The sequence below is a fragment of the Fusarium graminearum genome, chromosome 2 (genome assembly GCF_000240135.3).
Source record: "Fusarium graminearum PH-1 chromosome 2, whole genome shotgun sequence".
NCBI lineage: Eukaryota > Fungi > Ascomycota > Sordariomycetes > Hypocreales > Nectriaceae > Fusarium > Fusarium graminearum.
The window spans coordinates 2,313,893-2,333,778 of NC_026475.1; the positions used below are offsets into that span (position 1 = coordinate 2,313,893).

The following is a 19,886-nucleotide window of genomic DNA, read 5'->3' on the forward strand; positions in this document are numbered from 1 at the left end:
CTGTCACATTTGACCAAAACCGGTAAAGGGAAGTGGGTGTCAAGGTTTGGTCCGGGATCAATCCAAAGGATCAAGTCTGGTGGTTGGTGGTATTACATACAACTCTACTGTAAACCCAGACAAGGAACAGAGAGAGGGATAATCAGTTCGTTTAGAGAGAAACAACTAGCTACAAAAAATACTACCCTAATCGCTACGAGACCCTGACTTTGTCATGATATGATATCACATGAACTACGTATATGATGCAAGATGCAGCATATCAAATCTGACCCCCTCCTCTTCTGTACACGTGGGAACACCTAGAGAGCAAAAGGGAGCACACAACACAGCAGACCGAGCTTGAACCATGACACTTTTACCGATTGGCCTTGTAGCCGCTTCGCTGCACCCACACCTCCATCATCAACCATCCTGGAAGAACTAACTACAGCAGCACGCAAGCCACCATCACAGTAGTAGACAGTTACTAAAAAAACAAGTTGAGTTGAATGAAGAAAAGATAAATACAACTACTGTACAACGCTTCAGTAAGTGGCTTTTCCCCATGCATCGGCGAAACCTACATACAAGCAATCCGTTTTGTTTCACAGTACAAATGTCCGTCCATTCCAGACTACTCACCGGTCAACGTTAATGTCCATGCGCTGCTGTTACATTCCTTTGCTAACCAACCCTGCTTACACGAGTCGTGTGAGTTCCAAGCCTCCCATGAACCTGAAACAATCCTGGCTTATCACAATTCAATTCCTCAAAAGATTTACATCACCTTTTCCCCTCGCCAGAAACATTAAACGAGGAGAGGAGAAAAGAGACATGACGCACGGTTCGACCAGGGGTTCTTTTTGGTGTTGGCTAACCTGTTCATGACATGACCTCACTAAACTCTAATCCATGCATGTACATGAAAGTAATGTGCCTCAAAACAAACAGACCAAGCCATCTTGTTTTAGTATTACCCCTCTCAGTCGTTTCGCGGGGTTTTTGGTTAAAACAGGAACAGGTTACGAATATCATCAGGTATTTTGGGAATCACGAGACATGGTCAACTGAGATGGTCAGTCAATCAATAGATACAATCACCATTTCACATGCATCAGACCAGTAAGTTAAGTGTATAGTTTGCGATTTTTTTGCTCAATAATTAAAATAAACCGATCCAATAATATCCAACTTGAAAGTGATATGGTATAATCAATAGCCCAGCCATCCTTGGCTCCCAACTCCTTCCGTCCTCATACAAATCTAAATGCATGAGTGGCATTGCTTTCCAAAAAATCCATCAATGAGGAACGTAAAAGACGTTAGATCCTCCAAATTACCGTGTAGTAAAACTGTCCGTTCTAAGTGCGAATCACTTTTTGTTATCCAAACGCGCTGATCCCAATCAAAAAAAGTAGAAAAACAAAGAAAAAAGTTAAAAAGGATAAGTGTCAAACAAATAATAATCGCCGTCCTGTCGATCCTGCCTCGTTCGTTGCTATCCTTCTTCTCGCGTATAGCTCTGGCTCGCTTGCTCGCGTCATTCCAAATGGAAATAAACATTGGGTATCTCGAATTGGAAGAAAAAGGAAGTCCCCTTGATATCGATCCACTCCCTCTGCGCGCGCACGTGTTGCATTGCTGGTGGTACAGGTCGCCCCTTGATTCTTGGTGTCTTTGATAATAATTGCCAAGTCAATAAAAAGAAATCGCTTTCCTGGGGCGAGATGGACATAGTCGTGAAAAAAGAAAATGAGAAATCCAAGTGGTGTGCGCATCCATGGGATTCCAGCGAAAGTGGTAGTATACAACGGGTATGGTATGGTCCAGTCCGGCGAGCTTTGGTAAATATCACTGGCCGGTGTCATAGGAGTCCATGGGTATAGGAGGTAGTAGTAGTAGTAGGTAGTAGTGGTCCAGGTAAAAAGCAGAAACATGGGCATCATGGTCCTGGATCATCCTGGGAAGTAGTGTGGTCCGCTTATTTGGTAGGGTTGCGCAGAATCTCCTCACAGTTGGCGTCAAAGCGAAGGTTGAAGAGCCTCACGTTTTGCATAAACTTTTCTGTCTTGTCGAGCTCACGGTCACGACCGAAGAGGGTCTCGACAAACTCGACACCGGCATTCTTGCCGAGGCCAGCTTGCTTGCGCTTGGCGGCCTTGAGCATGGGAGCTTCACAGGCCTTGAGGAGAGAGCGGAGCTTCTCAGTGAGACGCTCACCGGCCTCGATGAACTCCTCAACGAGGTCACGGTTGTCGGGTACGCGGACGCGGCCGACAGTTTCTTCAGCTCTCTTCACCTTACCGGCGAGCTGGATAAGTAGAAGCCACATCTCGCCGGCCATGTCAGAGATGGGAGTGGCAGGACCTTGGTGGTAGACGGTCCAGTCATAGATCCACTTGCCCAGACTGTTGGCGTCAAAGACACTGCCGAGGAGTAGGATAGGTTCCTCGGCAGGGTCCCAGTTCTTGAGTGAGTATCCGGTGGGGATGCGGTGCTTGCGAGCATCGGCTTCGGTGGCCTTGGGAGTAGAGGGGGTGGAGACCGGCTTGGTAGTTGTGCTGCGGTGGGACGAGCTGCCGGGCCGAACGGTCTGGGGGCGAGAGGGAGGGACGACGGTGGAGGAGCGACGGTTGTGGCCGAAGCTGGTAGGGGGTCGGGACTGAGGCGACTGGAACACGGAAGCGGCCTGTTCTCGTGTGTAAACTTCATCGTAGCCGACGGTAGCACCCTGCAGGTAGTCGTCGTAATTAGTGTACCGTCCTCGGTCATCATCAAAGTCTCGAGGTAGGAAAGCGGATCTGCGGTGATGATGGTTCTTGGAGCGGGACTGTGCGGGAAGCACATATGTATGTCCCAACGCCTCGATGATCTCGTCCTCGTCGGATTCTCCGTAAGGAGTGGAAGCCCGGACATAGGTAAAAGAGAATCGGCGGCCGGGCTTGGAGCGTGGAGAAGACTCGGAAGGCCTGCGCGACGAAGAAGTTTTGTGACTCACATCTGCCGTGCTATATTGCCCGTTGCTGTTGTAGCGAGGCGAGTCCTTTGGAGGACGTGGGCTGAAATCGCTAGTCTGAGAGTAGCTGTTGAATCGTGAATGGGCCACTCGCGTCGCTGGCCGTCTGGGAGTTGAGTCTGCCCAGGTCGGCCTCGGTGAGGGGGTTGGTGTTGCGGACGACATCCTCGAGTAAGTGTCGTAGTCGTGGATCGGGGTCGATCCAGGAGTTCGTGGAGAGTGGTAACTCATGATATTGTGAAAAGATGTCCAGCTGACATCCACTGTTTCCAGGCTTTCAAACAACTGCTCTCCTCCCGAGCACCCGCAGTTGTTGGGTTGTGGTTTCGCTCACGGATTCGTCGTTTAGTTGTTCGAGTGTGTTTTTGTAGGTATTTTTCTAATGAGTAAGTTGAGTGGCTGTCAGAAAAGTCTAAACTGCATGCAAGCAGAGTGGACAATCAAGATGCGCCGGGGAAGAGACGCCCAAGGAAAGGTGATGGATTTAAGCCCGTCACCTCGGTATGTAGTCGGAAGAAAAGAGGTTAGAAGATTCTTTTGCGACGGCGAACATGACCAATGGGTATTATATCTCTCCTCAACTTTGGAGGAATAGGCACCAGATCCCGTGGAACCCGGTAGTAGTGGCGAGACGATGCTGGTGAGATCCAGCAGATAGAGTGGTGATTAGGAACAAATGAGCGATGACGTCGATGAACGACGTGCTGATAAAGCGTTGATGAACTCTTTTGGGGGGACTTTGTGATTGGCAATTGCCAAGATACGTGTAAAAGAGAGGAAAGGAGGGTTGAGTGGGTGGTGGGCTACATATATACTGATGTCGGGCCCAGCGAGAGATTTGTGTGCGTCTTTCCTGTGGGCACCGCACGGTCGACTCCCAAACCAAACCTGCCTTTAGCGGGTTATGACAGGGGAGCACGCTAGTGGGTGGAGGGGCGCAAGACGAGGACAAGGGGGGGTACACAAGTAGGTTTATTAGGGGCAGGGGGTGGAAGCCCAGAGCAGAGGCCGCAGGCTCGTGAGGGTGTGCAAGAGTCACTCAGTGAGAGACAGGGGAGCCTGGCTGATGCAGGCTTTGCAATCGCACTTTGGACTCGTCTCTCCCTTTTGTCGTTTTTCTTGCAGTGGCTGAAGTCTGATGTAGTGCAGCGCAATGCAGTGCTGCGGTTCGCTGAGTGTTGATTATTTTTACTTAGAATATTCGTAATCTTTGCTTTAATTGCTGGATGAATTTATTATCTTGGGAATGTAATGACAGATTCTCGTAGTGACTCCTGGAATCAACTAGAATATGACTCAGAGAGGCGGGCAGTGTTCTTATTGCGGTCTTGTATTGCGCCGTGTCTGCGGTGCAGGCAGATGCTGCTGCAGCAGTAAGTTATTGATAATCAGGATCAGGGTGTAAGGGCAGTTAAAATTCCGGACTGTGCGCTGGTGGTTCAATTTCTCTCCAACCAGCAAAGTCAACGTGCGGCGCACTGACCTCACATCAGAATCAGATTCGTTTGGCGAAATGAGCAGAAACGGTGACGCAGTCTGTCTAGGACACCGCTGTAAAGTGTAGACTGCACTGCAGTGCGGCGCGGGCGTGGACGCTGCAGGCCAAGTTTTTTATTTTGCCTGTCAGGTAGCAGTGGTTTGATAAACGCCCTACCGCTGCCACAGGAGCCAGAAACCCAATTCCTCTCTTGTTTGGGTTTGTTCATATGAATCAAACTCGAGCACTCATGCGCAATTATGACTCAACCTTGGTCACAAGTCAGCTTTCAGATCCCAAGAGGCGAACTCTTTGCAATAAAAGGGGCAACAGAAACAACGACAGCCATAGGTTAGGTTCGATATATAAAATAAAAAAAAGAGGCAGCCTTTTCATGTGAAAAGGAGACTGGAAAAATAGCATGAAAAATAGGACAAGGTGTTTTGATTGATTGCTTTTCTATCCAATTCAGCTCTCAATATCCATGGGGGTGTGCATAGTGGCGCACTGCTTCTTTGTCTCTCAACAAGACAAGACACCAGGGATAGTGCGCACACACACACACAACGCACACAATTCAGACTTCCCCTTTCTTGTGAGCCTCTTTTCTTTTCTTTTTTGATATATCTCCTTGCTCTCTTGTAACACGGGAACCAGTCACTGAATGCAAGGAGAAGAGTCATACCAGGATGAGGAGAGAAAAGTCTGCAAACTGAACTGATCCAACAGAAAGAAGCAAATACACACAACAATAGTTTTGTGAGAAAAAAAAAACAGAAAAAAAAACCACTTACCACATACAGTACAGGGTTTTCGTAATAAAGGCGGTGTTTGATTGCTGGGCTTTTGTGAGAATGTTGCTTCTTCGACCCAATGTCTCTCGCAAAGCGCACACCTCTCTCAATTCCCCCTGTTCCAAAAATTCGATTGCAGGACTCGCCAGGTCTTCCAAAAAGAGAAGTACTCCACTAGAATGCCAGTCGAATTTACCGGCGGGCAGTAAGCGAGATTGACGGCCTGGATCCAAAATCCAAAAATTCCCAACGTCTTGCGTACCCGGATGCCCGCGATTCTGTTCCGGTGAAAAATTTTCTTCTCCTCGAGCTTCTAGGCGCGCTGGCGGCAACGGACCAACAGGGGACAGGCGACAGGGCCAGCTCGGTGTGATTCAAAAGGCCAGGGCGCTCAGTAGACCGTTACACCCCCCTGGACGGGCACTTTTTCTGATGTATGATATTAGATTAGATTAGTGTAGCGTAGAGTGCTGGTAGGACTGTTAAGATACGGGAATACGAAGCTGACGCAACCGAGCGGCCAAACGATGGCAAGGATCCCAGAAAGTTATCGACTTGTTGGGGCACCGTTTGCTTGGTTCCGAACCCATGCAAACACTATCAGTTACCACTTTCTTGATGGGCACACAAGTGCGACGCGAGGCTGGCAAAGGCTACCGGTAGGCTACCACCTGGAGTCGTTGCCCTGTGTGTCAGCCGAGTCAGGCTTGTTGTTGTATGGCTGGACCTTGTCTTGCAAGTGAGAAATCCACTGGTTGCCAGGGTTTTTGAAGTGTTGATAAATGTCAACAAGGCTGTAGCCTGGAATGGGAGATCGCGAATCAAGGTCATGCAAGACAATTAATAGAGTTGCGAGCCTTGAGGCCTTGGAAAGTTTGATCTCGTGATGGGTTGCCCGGTCTTGAATTATATCGAATGGCACGCCGTTAGGTAACAGTAATTCTCGTTCAGAGTAACTGTCACGGTGGCGGAGAGATGATGAAACTCCGCAAGTAAGCAAGAGCTGTGCCGCCGCAGTAATTAATTTGAACTTAATGGTTGTCGGGACGAGATTGATGCAAAAATCAGGAAAGGTTGTCGGGTTTTATCAATCAGCCTGAGGCTCTACACACCATTAAATTTATCATCACACGCTCAAAGTTGCTGACGTTTATGTTTATGGGTCATGACGCTGTCATTGGGTGGTTGAGGTTCGCATACATCAGCAGCAGCAGCGCAGCAGCAGTAGTAGGAGTAAAGCAATGGTGTCGTGCATTTTTTATCCCACCTTCCATCTTCCCCGATTCCCCAAGTGCTCTCTCATGCATATCCTTTCCCTTGTGACAGGTGCTCCCGTCCACTACCAGACGAGAATATCGCTGCAACTTCTCCGCATCACATCACGCCGCGCAATAAACGCCGTGAACTCGGTCACTGCCAATCGGTAAATGCACTCGTTAATTCGAGGGTGTCCATCTGGAGCCGGATGCATGTGATGAGGTCCCCCAGGCTTACGAATACGGGTCCCAGCGGAGGATCTTTTTCGTCCTTCTTGTCAACTTTCCTCTTTGAGAAATGATTGAGTGTTACAACCCTGTCGTTGGTATTGATTCCAGAGTCCTAGAATGTCACTTCCGCAAGGCCGACGAAGCGAAAGAACGTGGTAGACAGAAGCGACAGAAAAAAGAGGCTGGGCGGGACGACATCCCTTGCAGGAGCAAGCATCTCAAGAAACACCCTTACATCAACGAGCGACAGCGATGTTCAGATGGACAGACAAGACGTGATGCCATGCCACGCGACTTGACTTGACCGATGAACCAGTGGATCGGCCGGCTCTCGACAGCTTCTCCGCACGGAACGGCGGGGGCCAAACAAAGATGGATATGGAGACTGACATGACAGATCGTGCATTCGGTTCGGTACTGGGACTGGATGGTTGAAGCGCGGAAGCGGAGGCGACAGATGTCAAACCCTGCACTGGAGACCACTCACGAATAGGGTCGTTTCCAGCGCCCATCGGCCTGCAACTGCGGCGGCACTAAACTAAAGGTGTAAACACACTCACGGAGCTCCTTCTTCCCAGAGACGGATAAGCGTCCTGTGAGCCGCAGCTTTGTTCCATTCTTCCATTTCCAATTACAACCCTCGCCAAATTCCAATTCCGCATCTTCAGTCGAGCCCATTTGTCTTGGGCCATCGCGCGCTAACTTGGCCGGTCTTTTAGACATGGGAATGGCAGACGCTCGGTCGCGCCGCCCTTTAAGTGACTGCATTGTTAATGGCAAATTGCCCCTTCAAGTCAGTCATATCCGCCCTTGACGGCCTCCCATTTCCAGATCCTCTTCCGAAATGTGGCGACGAACAAGGGAGCCGTGCTTCTTCTAGTAATCGCCTTTCCATCGACTTGATTGATGGGCCGAGGCCCTCGCTCCCTGCTTGCCTGGCCTCTGCTCTTTGTTGGCCGATCTGTCGTCTTGATTGGACACGACGCCGCGAACCAGCGGCCATGGGAATTGAGGTTTGTGTCTCACAGACTCACCAGCTTGACCTATCTTAGATGCTCATGCCATCCATGATTGCTCGCTCGTCTCAGACCTGCAGGCACTTTGTGATGACTTCTTCAAACGTCTTACATTATGGATCAAAATTTGCAAAACTTTTCTCTCGCCATTAAAATCCCTGCCGTCAAGGGCACACGTTGAGTCGCGATGACATACATGACCCGAATCGCTTCAAGTGTGTCGAGCGGAAAAGAGATTTCGATGCCGGGTTGTCTCTAGTGATTCCGATTCCAAGACCAAGGACAAGACACGATTATCTTGTGTGTCCGCATCCGGACCGATGAAATCAACTTTTGATTGCGAGTGTCAACGCTCTGGCCTCCTTTGCTCTGAACTACTCCCAGGATCCTAGATGTTTTTATCCGTCTGTCATTTCTACGACACAATGGCTTTCTACTTGGATGACCGGACCGAAGTTTACCTGTGCCCCGAGGACAGGGGCAGGGATACTGATCAATCATCCCGGACTTCGCCATGGATAGGGTTGGTAGAGGTTGGTGTTGGGACGGGCAAGCAGGGGGTGGATAAGAATTCCTGGAGCCGGAGGATGGAGCTGCAGAGCAGAAACAGTGTCTATCAGCCGGACCTTGTGCTCATTGCCAGGGGGGACACAAAGTTTGGACGGGCGTGGCTAGGAGACCCTGACTTCGGTCCAACACGACCAGGTCCATGCGTCGACGTCCAAACGCGTGCCTGAGTCCCAGAATTCGGTCACTGAGGTTTAGCGGCCTTTGCACCGACGACTTGCCCTAAGGCACCCACAATGACAACGGCTTCAGCGATCCAGACACGAGAATGGAGTCTTGGACGGGATGCGGGGAGAAATCCTGTCCTTTCAGAGGCTCAAGAGGCTCCCGAGGTTTGTTCAGTGGGTGCGCGGACGACGGACGACAGCCGGATGGAGTCTGCATCAAACATTGCCCAGCTTCAACCCCAGTCGTCTGGTCTCGTTGCTAATATTATCAGGATCAATTGTTTTTTCATGACATTGGAAAAAAGAATTGTGTGCGTCTATGTGGGATGGCGCCCACAATGTCAAATATTGAAAAATCGGTCCGTGTGCAGTGTCTCGAGACAAGGATTCCCACCACTGAGACTCAGCACTGTTCCTCGCAATAAGACCAAGACAAGACCTTGACGACGCAATGCCAGCACAACCCTAATCAGGGTCGAGAATGCGACAATACAGTGTGCGACCTTGACGAGACCCGGGCGTTCGGTCTGAGCTTCCCTCACCTTGACCTTGACCTTGGACCTTAGCTGATGGGCCCGAAATTAAGGCCATAGACAATGGGTCGACGGATTTGATCAATTTACGCTACACACCCCGCACGCCCCTACATTGGGCCCGGCCGGTAATGATAAAATCGCGGCCCAACGCTACGATGCAATTATCCTGCTGGGCACCGTGTTTCATACGCTAATAATAAGAAAATGGATGCGAGCGCAGCGCCTTGTCCTTGTCTCTCATGGTGACTCCTTGTCGGCATGTGGTGCACAGCCGAGTCCAGGTAAATTATCTAGGACTATTTATCTCTGGATACGGATAAACAAACTCGACAGGACAACAGACGGCAGGCAGACGACAGACAGCTTGGGCACCAACATGCTGGCGTTTGTCTTGGTTGATCAGTTTCTGGATCTTGAACTACTGTTTCAAAGAAGGAAATCTGTATTAACTACGGAGTACTTGCGCAGTAAAGCTTGCGGCCGGATATGGATATGCATGTCCAGCATCAAGACGCACACACCCTTGCGGCGTATGGGAGCCATGTTCATTCATGTTGATGGTCTTGTTGTTGTCGGCCATTTGGGTGGAATACAATCCCCATCACCATCCTTGTTACATGCAGTCCTGGACAGCCCTGGATGTAAACCCGGTCAAAAAGCTCGGATGTGAAATTTTTTACTCCTCTGGTTCTTTTCTGATTTTCCTCGCGATATTCTCTTTCTTGCGGAAGAAGTCGTAACAAAAGCCTTGTTTGTTATGATGCTGTTATTCCCGAAATAACTGATCCATACGATCGCAAAGTCATCGCTCGATGCTCGGCACTTTCGGTCGTCTCTGTGAATGATCGTTCACCGACGGAGACTCTCATTCTCTTACACGATGGCTGCCTCTCCAAGTGGATGAGACGGTGACTCATAGCAGCCTTCGCTTCATGTTGGCTGGCGCTGACAGTGTCTGCAGCTCGCTGCGTGTACCCTCTGGTTTGGTGTATTGATGTCCAAATAAACCCGCGGCCCCGTCATATCGGTCCCGCATGCACCCCAAAGACGGATGCCGATTGGCATCCACCACTTCACTGCCTGGTCTAGCAGACACGTTGCTGCGTGCACCGGCGTCAATCAAGCTTCACGATAGAGAGAGAAGAGGTTGACCCCCGGCGTGTAAGCTGGAACAAAGGACAAAGAGCTTTCTTTGAACAGGACTTTTGCCATGTGGATGTCATGTCTTCTAGACTCGGGGTCGATTTGACAGGCTGGCTGGTGCTTCTGTTGACCCTTGCCCGCGATTCGCCATTTCTAGCGACGATATCATATCTGAAGCAATAATGACCCCAAAAATAAAATCGAAAATAGGGCTCGTCCAGGATTCCCCTCGGTTGGTCCCCTCCAAACAGCTAAGCCTACGGCTACTGCAGACTTGGAGACACGCTACAGCAAACCTACAATAGCAAGGCGGTTCAAAATTTTCTGGCTTGACGTATCTCTCACCGACTCTTAGGAAAAAGACGGTCCATGTTGCTCGGATGCGCACCTTTGATGGGATGCACCATCGCGGGGCCCTCTTGGAGACGGGCCGCTCTCTCGCAAGCACAGCGCTTGCAATCGCTGAACCGAATAGGCCACCACCAGGACTCGAGGAGCGGACCCTTGGCTAGGTCATTGTCGCGACGTGGTCACCAAATGGCCAAGGCTGAAGGCATTCAAAACCTAGAGCTGTCCGCATTGTGACGTATGCAGGATCCCTCGGATCCATATCTGCCTGCTGTCAGTTAACGGTTTGAAGGGGAGCTCAGATAAAGATGGGTGTGTGTGCTACGGAGAGATGATGTATCTCTGTTGCTGCTGCGTCTCATGGCGTGCAGTTGAGGCTAGTGTCTCGAATGCCAAAGATATATACATACATTTACATATACATACAGATACAGATACAGGACAATGCAGATGCAACAGTGGAAACTAACACAAGATGAGAACAAGCGGCGACGATCCAAAGCACACCGCAAAACACCGCCGTTTTAAAGATGGCGGAACTAGAATGCAGCGGCCGGCTATACTATAGCGCCCTCCGCTATTTGACAGGGTCGATCTTGTCAACTAAGTTTTTTTGCTTCTTCGCACAAAGGCCTGGACGAGACGAGAAAATCTCTTCCAGAATGCACGATAGCGTCTAATTGATGGTGTGTGTCTCTCGATCCAAGGTGATTAGGGCAAGACACGCAGCTGCATGCATATGGTACGGAGCCAAAGAGGGTCGCATTTTGGAGAGAAGCAACAATGCTGTTGGAGCGACAACGTGATGCATCATGATGGAGCAAACTAGACTACTGTATGTACAGTCTAGCACGGCATCAGCGTCTCGCGCGTGTCGGGAACTCAGGAGATGTCAGATCCTGGCAGCGTTGGAAAAAAGGGAAGAAAAGAAGAGTCATACTGTGACAGTAAGGATGAAAAACCCCTCTAGTTCAAGGCTCAGATGCGTTCATGCCCAGCGGTTTTGGAGATTTATTTCTGATGGTGTTGTCTGCGTTGTTCATACCTCGAGGGTTGTATGCTAATGTTCGGGTCCGGCCGCAGAACAAATTGTAAGTCGAGGGTCACAGCCAATGATAGTTGACGCAGTCATGATTTTAGACCCCAAAGTTGCTTAATTGGATTCACTAGACCGTCTGCACGTCGGGAACCAGAACCGCTTCCCACTCCCACGTCACATCACATCTCACAAATTGAGACCCCTCCCCTCTACAGTTTGTTTACTCAAGAGAACTGCACCAGAACCAATAACAGAATTAGGGCAAACTTGACGAGAAACGGGCATGAGCATGGGGCTGAACTGAACGCACGTTAGCATTCTGCAAAGGTCAGACAGTCAGCCCTGAAGTTGATGAGATACTGCTGCATGGTGCTAACCCTAGACCACAGATGATAATTCACGAAATAATTAAGTATGAGACCAATATGGGCGGTGTAAGTGATAGTTCGTGATCATCACCTAGAAAAACACGCCAAATATCACATGTGCAGAAACACAAAGTGGTCTGCTGCCAAGTTTTCTGTCCATGTCCCACAATAGCATGACGGAACGGAAAGTCAAATAGAAAAAAAGCTGCTGGCCTCAAAAATTAATGTGTGTGGTATTTTTTTGGCTTTCCCTCAAAAAAAAAAACCTTACACCCCCTTGTTCAACAATCATGCATGATCCTTGAAAAGGACGGAGAGAAATTGGTGGTGGTCTCTAGCCACGTGGATCTGTGGCGGTGCAAACGACGCCACATCCATGGAGCCGGGAAGGTCCACTTTTAATTGCGTGAGATGTCTCCCGGCCGGGAGAAGACCCAAGACCCAGAAAATGATGGCAATTTTAATTAGTGACGTACAGGTATATAGTAAAAGCAGATGCTGTACTCTGTATCACAGACCAACAGTTTTCTTTTCCTGTCTGTGCTGTTCTTTCTTAGATAAGGGTTTATTTGTAATTAGATCTTCCTGCTTGCTGCCTGAACATATCCCATTATTCTTAATTTCTCTACTAACCCCTGTTGACATTTTTAATGCTGAGATTGGGTATATATCACACCCCTTTAAAAGAACACCCTGATTTTATTTGGTAGGTAATTCATTCTGTTGAATACGACTACTAGTTCAGGCGAAAGATGACTCACATTCTTTTGCTGGTTGAGATGGAACAGTTGTTACGTGCACCGCCACACCAATACGTAAACACGGACATCGAATCAATTACGCAAGGAGTATGGACTTGTTATAGGCAGCAGTGCGCAAGAGGGAGCCCATGGATATCGCGTATCTGAGTGAACTGTAAGGCGGCTGCACGAGCCAATACGGTTTCGTAGAGTATCTGTGATTCACGGTGGCGAGGGAGGTGTAAGCCAGGGGTTTAGGGGATACCGGGTTTGCGAGCCGATGTATGGACACACCTTGGTAGGACTTGGTATCAGATATTTGAAGAGGTTGGTGTTGGTGAGATGATTCGATGAGGGGAATGGAGATGATGGCGAGGTTGGTGTCAGATGGAAGGAGTGAGTAGGTATTGCACCGTGAATGGGATCACGAGACCTTGTATCGCCGCGGATGAGTCTTGGCGATATTGTATGGTTGATGACATGTGAAAGCGAAAAGGAGCAGTTGGACTCGGATTAATGATGCCTGGAATCTGAGTATCAGGTACGTTGTTGGCCTGGATGGTTAGGTTGAGTGAACATGCTGGTAGTTGCTTTTTGGTGGTTGGTATAACTTCAAAGACAATATTGGTGCTGGCTGTTACATTGTATCGATAGCAATGGGCAGTAAGGTTCCATGCCGTTCAACTTATCGCGAGGTAATATCGAAGGGTATCTATTCATGATTAGAATGAGGATTGTAAATAGGAACATGCTGTGAGACCACATCGAGGGATGGACGAGTGAATCTATGGACCACAACTTGAATCCAAGTTCCTTTACCCTACACTATGTCTACCTTTGACTTTGACGAGTGACTACAAGAAGTAGAATTCTATCCCGGCATCGGAATACAACATATCCTAAGTTCTGTATAAGTGAGTCATGAGGTTACCCTGGAGCCTTTTTGATCTCGGACTTCCTTTGACTGAGGCTCTCATCCTAACCTCTCTATCTTACAGACATGTTATCTGTAGTAGGTAATGGACTTGCTACCCCGCGGCAGAAAGCAGCTATAAGAGAACCATGAGATAGGCACCAAATTAGTAGCGTGACAAGTCCTCTGGTAACTTGGTGATAACTTCTACCTCGACAAGGACGGTTGCCAAGTCAGTCACTCGCCGCTCCCTTATCGAATCATGATACCAAAGTCTCATCATCCGCTACCCGGCGGTATCATACCCTGTATTGGTGGCTCTTCTTATAGGAAAGTCTGGCTCGGGTCTCATCACTTTCACCAATCATACACCATAGAGTTAGACGCCCCATGTGTTGGTGATGAGAGACGATACAGGCTCAACACTCGACCACAAGTATCACTTGATAGCACAATGCCTAACTTCGGATGCTTGTTATTTATTGATTCCAAACAGTGATGATATCCTTGAGATGTCTGTAGCTTACCAGGTGTTTGACCCGTCGATGCCCAATTGTGACGAGGTCATGGCGTCTGAGGTCAACAACACGGCACACCGAAGTTTTCCAGCCACCGTAAACCTACACCGCAGTCGGCCAAGATAAGATCAAGATGTTCTCCCCCTTTCTTTAAGCGAAGTCTTTGCTTCCGGGACAACTAGCGGTAGATCCATCATAGGATCCTCGTCTAAGCGGTCCATGCTGAGGCTCCCGTCCTGACATGTGCAGTGATAAATGCATAAATGCTACCAACTGCATGTCAAATATGTAGGGAATCACCACGTGAAACAAGCATTCCTGCAGATAACAAACAAATGCAAATAATACTGCAACAATAAATCGTGCCATCAACATCTGCTGGTGGCATGTGAAGGTATCGGTGATGACTAAGCGAGCTGAGCGCCTGCAGATTCAAAATTCCCCACCAAGCGAGGTTGGGATGATCAGGTCAACCGAAGGTACAAAGTCAATAAACAAAACAAAGCAGCTCGCCGTTTGAAACTCAAACCATCAAGATCAACGGTCTTCTAGAACAAGCGGGACCTTGAAGGACCGAACCCTTCGTTGTTGTTGACCTACACTCATATCCCATACCCCAAGATGCATTATATCAGATTCCTTCGAGCGCCTAAATTTGTTCAGGAGCGTCACGGCGCCTTTGTCCAATTACTCTTCACCATAACGACTGACCTCGGAGACTCATTCTTGTATCCTGAGAGGTTCTTGGACCTTCAAGTCGTTGCTGTCGCTGCCTCACCTGAAGGCGGCTCAACATGGCTTCTCTCGGATCCTGGACACCTTCACTGGCAACCTGGTATGCGCGTCGCCAAGCCAACATTGGAACTTCCCATCGCTCTTGAACGAGCTGTTGAATCTGGAATGAGAGTTCACGTTTGTGTCAGAGCATCAGAGCCTCAACACACAGCTGAGAGTGTCCCCCGTATCCTAGCCTTGTCGGCTGAGAAGATGCGGTATCGGCGGGAAGCTGCGGAAAAAGGTGCTGTCATGCCAGCTTGGGTACCAGTGACCGCTCAACCCTCAGAGACGGATGTATCCATTCGAAGACTTGTTTTGAGCGACTCACCCGATGGTCTGGGGACTATGGAGATTGAAGAGGAGATCGGTGAGAGCATAGCACGCCACATATGGGATGGAGGCGTGATGGCGACATGTGCACTTGCTGGAATCGAGGCTGCTCCTAATAGCGAGTCCAGCCAGAACCCCTGCATGAGGACCATGAAAAACATCTTTAGCCAACAAGACACAATCCGTGTGTTGGAATTGGGTTGCGGTGTGGGCATTTTGGGTCTTGGGCTCGGCGCTGTGTACCCTCAACTAGGATCTCTCGAAGGTGACTGCACCATTCTGATGACAGATCTACCAGAAGCTGAGCAGCGAGCCAGAGCCAACATGAAGAGGTTGGAGAAGTCACACTTGCGATTCCAAGAGAATCCGGTACATATGCTTTACGAAAACTTGGACTGGGAGGAGGGCAGGCAGGGTCGCTTTGGACCAGCGGTTCGATCTGGACCTTGGGATCTCGTGATGCTCAGCGATTGCACCTACAATGTCGACATGCTTCCGCCTCTGGTGGAAACCCTATCAGCCATCCACATGGCAAACCTAACCTACTTCCCCAAAGGGGAACCGTTTACTACAAAAGTCTTTTTGGCCACCAAGCCACGCCACGACTCAGAGGAGGTTCTGTATGAGCTAATGGATAAGCAAGGCTGGTATAGCGTTCACAAGCAAATTATCCGAAAGCCTGTCCTTGGCGAGGCGCCTCAAATTGTCGAACTTCATCTGTTTGACAAATCTGGGCTCAGCGAGGGCCAGAGCGCAACAAGAACAGAAGTCAAGAGAGAAGAGAAGAAGGAATTTGACGACGAAGGCGATGCGTCAGACACCGAGTCGAGTGTCTCGTCAGACGAAGAGTCGGAGTACTAGGCAGGCTCTGGTGATCTCGTGCTAATGCTGGGCGACGATGGCCTCAGGCGTTCAATCTGCGCAAGGCGACCGCATCACCAACTTTTCCGGAATCGCGACATCCAATTATCTAAATGATGCTTGCACCGTTACACCAGAAGCGCAAACGACAGACACCCTCAATAGGCTACCACCACCAACTCGCTCGAAAAAACACCAGCTCTACAGACCATGATGGTGTCAGAGGCTCAAATTCATTGGGGTTACCCCGCGGATGGTGTAACGCTCTCGCCATGCGGCCCAGCCTGATTATTGTGAGGATTGGGTAGACCGAACCACTAGGATTGAATTGGCGGGGGAACAAGAGATGACTTGCTTCTGGGCTGACCGGTGTAGTGGTGTGGTGGTGATGAGTTGGCCCTTAGACATACGAACGGACAGATGAGGCTCTGCGAAGGGGGCCTCAAAAGTTGACAATCCTTTTTTCTTTTTCTCTTTCCAAGTCATGTATTTAGCGACGAATTTTATATAATGTGGGCAATTTCTGGCGATGGGAGGTAAATAAATTGAACATAACATTCTTATTACATTTGTTTAGCAATCATGGCAGATACCAAGGTCAAGGTCAATGGCCGTGGCCATGGCCACATCAATGGCGATGGTACTGCTACTCCTGAAAAGACACCCGTCAACAAACATACCAAACTATGGCAGCTCCTCGCTCTAGCAAAAGAGGTGTCCAAAGATGTTGGGTCTATCGAAGACTATGAAAAGGACGCCGAGGAGCGCAAGATCCTCGCAGCAGAACTTGAAGCCAAGCAAGGCGAGAACAAGCGTCTGCGCGAGTTCAACGACAAGATCGTGCGCGAATTCTCAGAGCACAAAACCGCGGCAAGTGCAAAGACAGATATGATCTTTGCCGAGTTTGAGCAAAAGTACAAAACGTACGAGTCTGAAAAGGCGGCTGTAGAAGCCATGGAAAAGGAGGTACAGGAAGCGAGGGAGATGCTCGCTGTGGCAGAGAAGAAAGCTGCTGAGGCGGATAAACTGAAGCAGAGATTGAGTTCGTCAGAGATGCATGCTAAGAACCATGCTGCTGAAATTCGAGAGATGAACGCTGAGTGTGAACTGCATCGGTCGCAGATGCAGACCGGCGCGGAGGAGCTTGCGAGTGTCAAGACCAAGCTGAGCAAGGCGCAGAGTGATCTAGGAGAGGGGATACTCAAGGACTATGGGTCTGAAGAGGTCAAGAAGCTGTAAGTTAACTTACTCGAGCCGTTGATGGCTGTTGACCTAACGTGTGCAGGCGCTCTGATCTTCAGGATTTGTCGACGAAGGTTCATGACTTTGTGAACGAGCACTTTAACTTTCACGACGGCGCAGTTGTAAGTCTCCAATATTATGCTTCATATGATCCATACTGACGTTTATTAGGACTCAGCGAGCGAGATCCAAGAACTCAATGCCCGCTTCCCGAAAATTCCCCTCTCGACTCGCACAACCAAAGCAGCTGCCAAGATGCGCTGCGCGGTAGCAGATGCCGTCATTGCAGAAACACTCCTGTCACACATCTTTGTCCCCTTCTACGTAGCCCACGACATGCGCTCCACAGCCTCAAGCATGCTGAGTTTCTTCAAAGGCGACGAGCGTCGCGAGACGGTATACCGCTGCCAAATCCTCGGCTCGCTGACAGACTCTGAGCAAGTTGAGACTATCCAAGAGGACATTGTTCGCAAAGCGAGCAACGAGGTACGAAGTACGCTTCACCCGTTGGTAGTGGCGTATAAACAGACGGGTTTTTACAATGCTGTTCCAGCGCTGTTTAGACAAGCTGTTACACTCTGGGCGGATGCGCAGCGATCGAGGGATATGATTACTGCTGAACTTCCTGATGAGGAGGATTCGAGAGGTGCTGGAGAATATAGTGATTACGATGTTGGGAATGTTGCTACTCGCAAGACTGGCAAGGGAAGTCCCAAGCCAGTGGTTTTGGCCGTGCTTTTCCCTCAGTTTGTATGTCGCGATGAAGTCATTGCTGAGGGAATCGTGCTTAGATCTGATCAAGCTATTGTGGTTGAGGGGGTTGAGGAGGCGCAGAGTAATGAGAATGGGAACGGGGATGCGAAGAAGAAGCCGGGGACTCGTCGTAGGTCTTCAGCTGACCCGAAGTCACCTCTTCGAAGATGACTAGGTTATCTTGTTTGTATGAGTGAAGGAGGGGGTTGAGTTTTTAAAAGGGTTGGATATTGTATAAGTAAGAATATATGAGGAGTGGTTTTGCATATTGAGGTTATATTTCTCACTTTAAATGAAATGAATAAATAAATATGTCATGAATTGAATGAGTCAATATTCGGCTTTTAGGGTATTATTGTTGTAAGCATTTATCTTTATTTCATTTGAATGAAATGACTTGTTTTACTGGTAAGCTTATATCTCATCTTAGATCGAATGAGACTCCTACATTCATGAAATGACTTGCTGGTGAATGACTTGTATGAATATTTAAATTTGCTTCCCATGTAGAGTCAGCCAGTCACAGATTGAGCATGTATAAGATATTAAGTAAGTAGAGAAAAGTGTTTATTTCGTTATTGAAATAAGGAATACTCTTGAAAGTCTATATCTTCCAAGTGTACACCATATAGTGCACCACGAGGAACCACACTAACGCCCCCTAGAGCTCCCAAGGTCTCCAATGCTCGATGAGCTTGGGATGCTTTCTCCCAGCCCACCCTGAACAAGGCCCAGTCCACGAGGCAATATTCCTCTTGAGCGCCGTATACTCACAGCTCTTGTGGCTCTTGAGACAAAGAGAGCAAGCATAAGTGCCCGCCTCGTCGGGCTTCTTGGCAACGCGGCACCCATCAGGGAATTTAGCCGCACATTGCTTGCAGGGCTTGACCCGAGCACCCGAGTCACCTTCAATCATGTGGACCTTTTGATGGTCCGCAAAGTTCTTGTAATTGAAGGCTTTTTCGCACGCGTAACAGTAACGTGCCGCCCTCTTCTTGGCGCTGGGGCTGGGGGGATTAGACCCAGCAGCGCAGGACGAGTTTCGGGAACTCGAAAGGGAGGAAGAGACCAGGACCCGAGAAGGTGATGGCAGCGGTGATGGTGGTGGTGATGGCGATGGTGAAGGTGGAGGAGGAGGGGGAGAAGGGCGAATAGGGGGAGGCCTTGGACGAGGACAAGGCCGGGGACAAGAATGAAAAGAAGAAACGTGGTCATGGCTTGAAGCCAGACCATGCTGTCGATCAGAAGTCGACGTTGGAGAGAGAACATTGGCTCTATCTGCCGCAGTCGCCTCCAACAACATGTTTATGGGTGTCCATCCACTCGTATGACCCCCCATTTTGTCAGAATACCTTAGAAGTAAGAGTTGTCTAAGATATTGAGATGAGAGACGTTGAAGATGATATGAAGTAGTAGTGGTAGCGGTAGTGGCAGTAATGGTAGAAGTAGCAGTGATGAGTTCTTGACGATATTGTTTGTGAACACGAATGAAGAAGAATATTCATTATGAGGGGAGAATGAGCTTTATATATAGTATTTCCTTTCTTTCTAAACTTTAGGGGATAGGTATTAACTTTTTAAGATAAATTCTTTATACTCTGAAATGAACTTTATGTTCAGATGAAAAACGTAACGGGGATCTGAACAAGTAAAGATACATGTCGTTGACTTAGAAGTGTTCAGGTCATGGGCATGGCAGCATCGGTAGCACGTCCTATGTTTCTAGCCACAAAGACATCAAGACACTGGAACAGACTTGGAATAATATGGCATCTCTATGGCTGCTACTGCTTAACCATTATCATTATGGCT

At 48.9% G+C, this 19,886-nt stretch overlaps 7 protein-coding genes across 7 annotated transcripts; 4 read left to right on the forward strand and 3 right to left on the reverse strand.

The window, feature by feature from the left end:
- Positions 1–1,963: 1,963 nt before the first annotated feature.
- Positions 1,964–3,229, reverse strand: FGSG_08306 (uncharacterized protein; the record flags this gene model as incomplete). The annotated part of the gene is made up of 1 exon (XM_011322183.1): positions 1,964–3,229. One exon carries the CDS (start codon positions 3,227–3,229, stop codon positions 1,964–1,966), a length of 1,266 nt encoding a protein of 421 aa, XP_011320485.1.
- Positions 3,230–6,992: 3,763 nt separating this feature from the next.
- FGSG_08305 (uncharacterized protein) lies at positions 6,993–7,524 on the reverse strand (the record flags this gene model as incomplete). The annotated part of the gene is made up of 2 exons (XM_011322184.1): positions 6,993–7,272; positions 7,313–7,524. 2 exons carry the CDS (start codon positions 7,522–7,524, stop codon positions 6,993–6,995), a joined length of 492 nt encoding a protein of 163 aa, XP_011320486.1.
- A 673-nt stretch (positions 7,525–8,197) lies between these two features.
- Positions 8,198–8,509, forward strand: FGSG_13395 (uncharacterized protein; the record flags this gene model as incomplete). The annotated part of the gene is made up of 1 exon (XM_011322185.1): positions 8,198–8,509. One exon carries the CDS (start codon positions 8,198–8,200, stop codon positions 8,507–8,509), a length of 312 nt encoding a protein of 103 aa, XP_011320487.1.
- Positions 8,510–11,348: 2,839 nt separating this feature from the next.
- FGSG_08304 (uncharacterized protein) lies at positions 11,349–12,137 on the forward strand (the record flags this gene model as incomplete). Its single annotated transcript, XM_011322186.1, has 5 exons — positions 11,349–11,368; positions 11,532–11,624; positions 11,704–11,786; positions 11,888–12,006; positions 12,036–12,137. The coding sequence occupies 5 exons, from the start codon at positions 11,349–11,351 to the stop codon at positions 12,135–12,137; spliced, it is 417 nt and encodes a 138-aa protein (XP_011320488.1).
- Positions 12,138–14,649: 2,512 nt separating this feature from the next.
- Positions 14,650–16,634, forward strand: FGSG_08303 (uncharacterized protein). The gene has a single exon (XM_011322187.1). The coding sequence runs from the start codon at positions 14,733–14,735 to the stop codon at positions 16,077–16,079; it is 1,347 nt and encodes a 448-aa protein (XP_011320489.1). The 5' UTR covers positions 14,650–14,732; the 3' UTR covers positions 16,080–16,634.
- A 27-nt stretch (positions 16,635–16,661) lies between these two features.
- FGSG_08302 (uncharacterized protein) lies at positions 16,662–18,249 on the forward strand (the record flags this gene model as incomplete). The annotated part of the gene is made up of 5 exons (XM_011322188.1): positions 16,662–17,314; positions 17,365–17,443; positions 17,493–17,814; positions 17,875–18,204; positions 18,242–18,249. 5 exons carry the CDS (start codon positions 16,662–16,664, stop codon positions 18,247–18,249), a joined length of 1,392 nt encoding a protein of 463 aa, XP_011320490.1.
- Positions 18,250–18,649: 400 nt separating this feature from the next.
- On the reverse strand, positions 18,650–19,413 carry FGSG_08301 (uncharacterized protein; the record flags this gene model as incomplete). Its single annotated transcript, XM_011322189.1, has 2 exons — positions 18,650–18,678; positions 18,849–19,413. 2 exons carry the CDS (start codon positions 19,411–19,413, stop codon positions 18,650–18,652), a joined length of 594 nt encoding a protein of 197 aa, XP_011320491.1.
- Between the last annotated feature and the right edge of the window lie 473 nt (positions 19,414–19,886).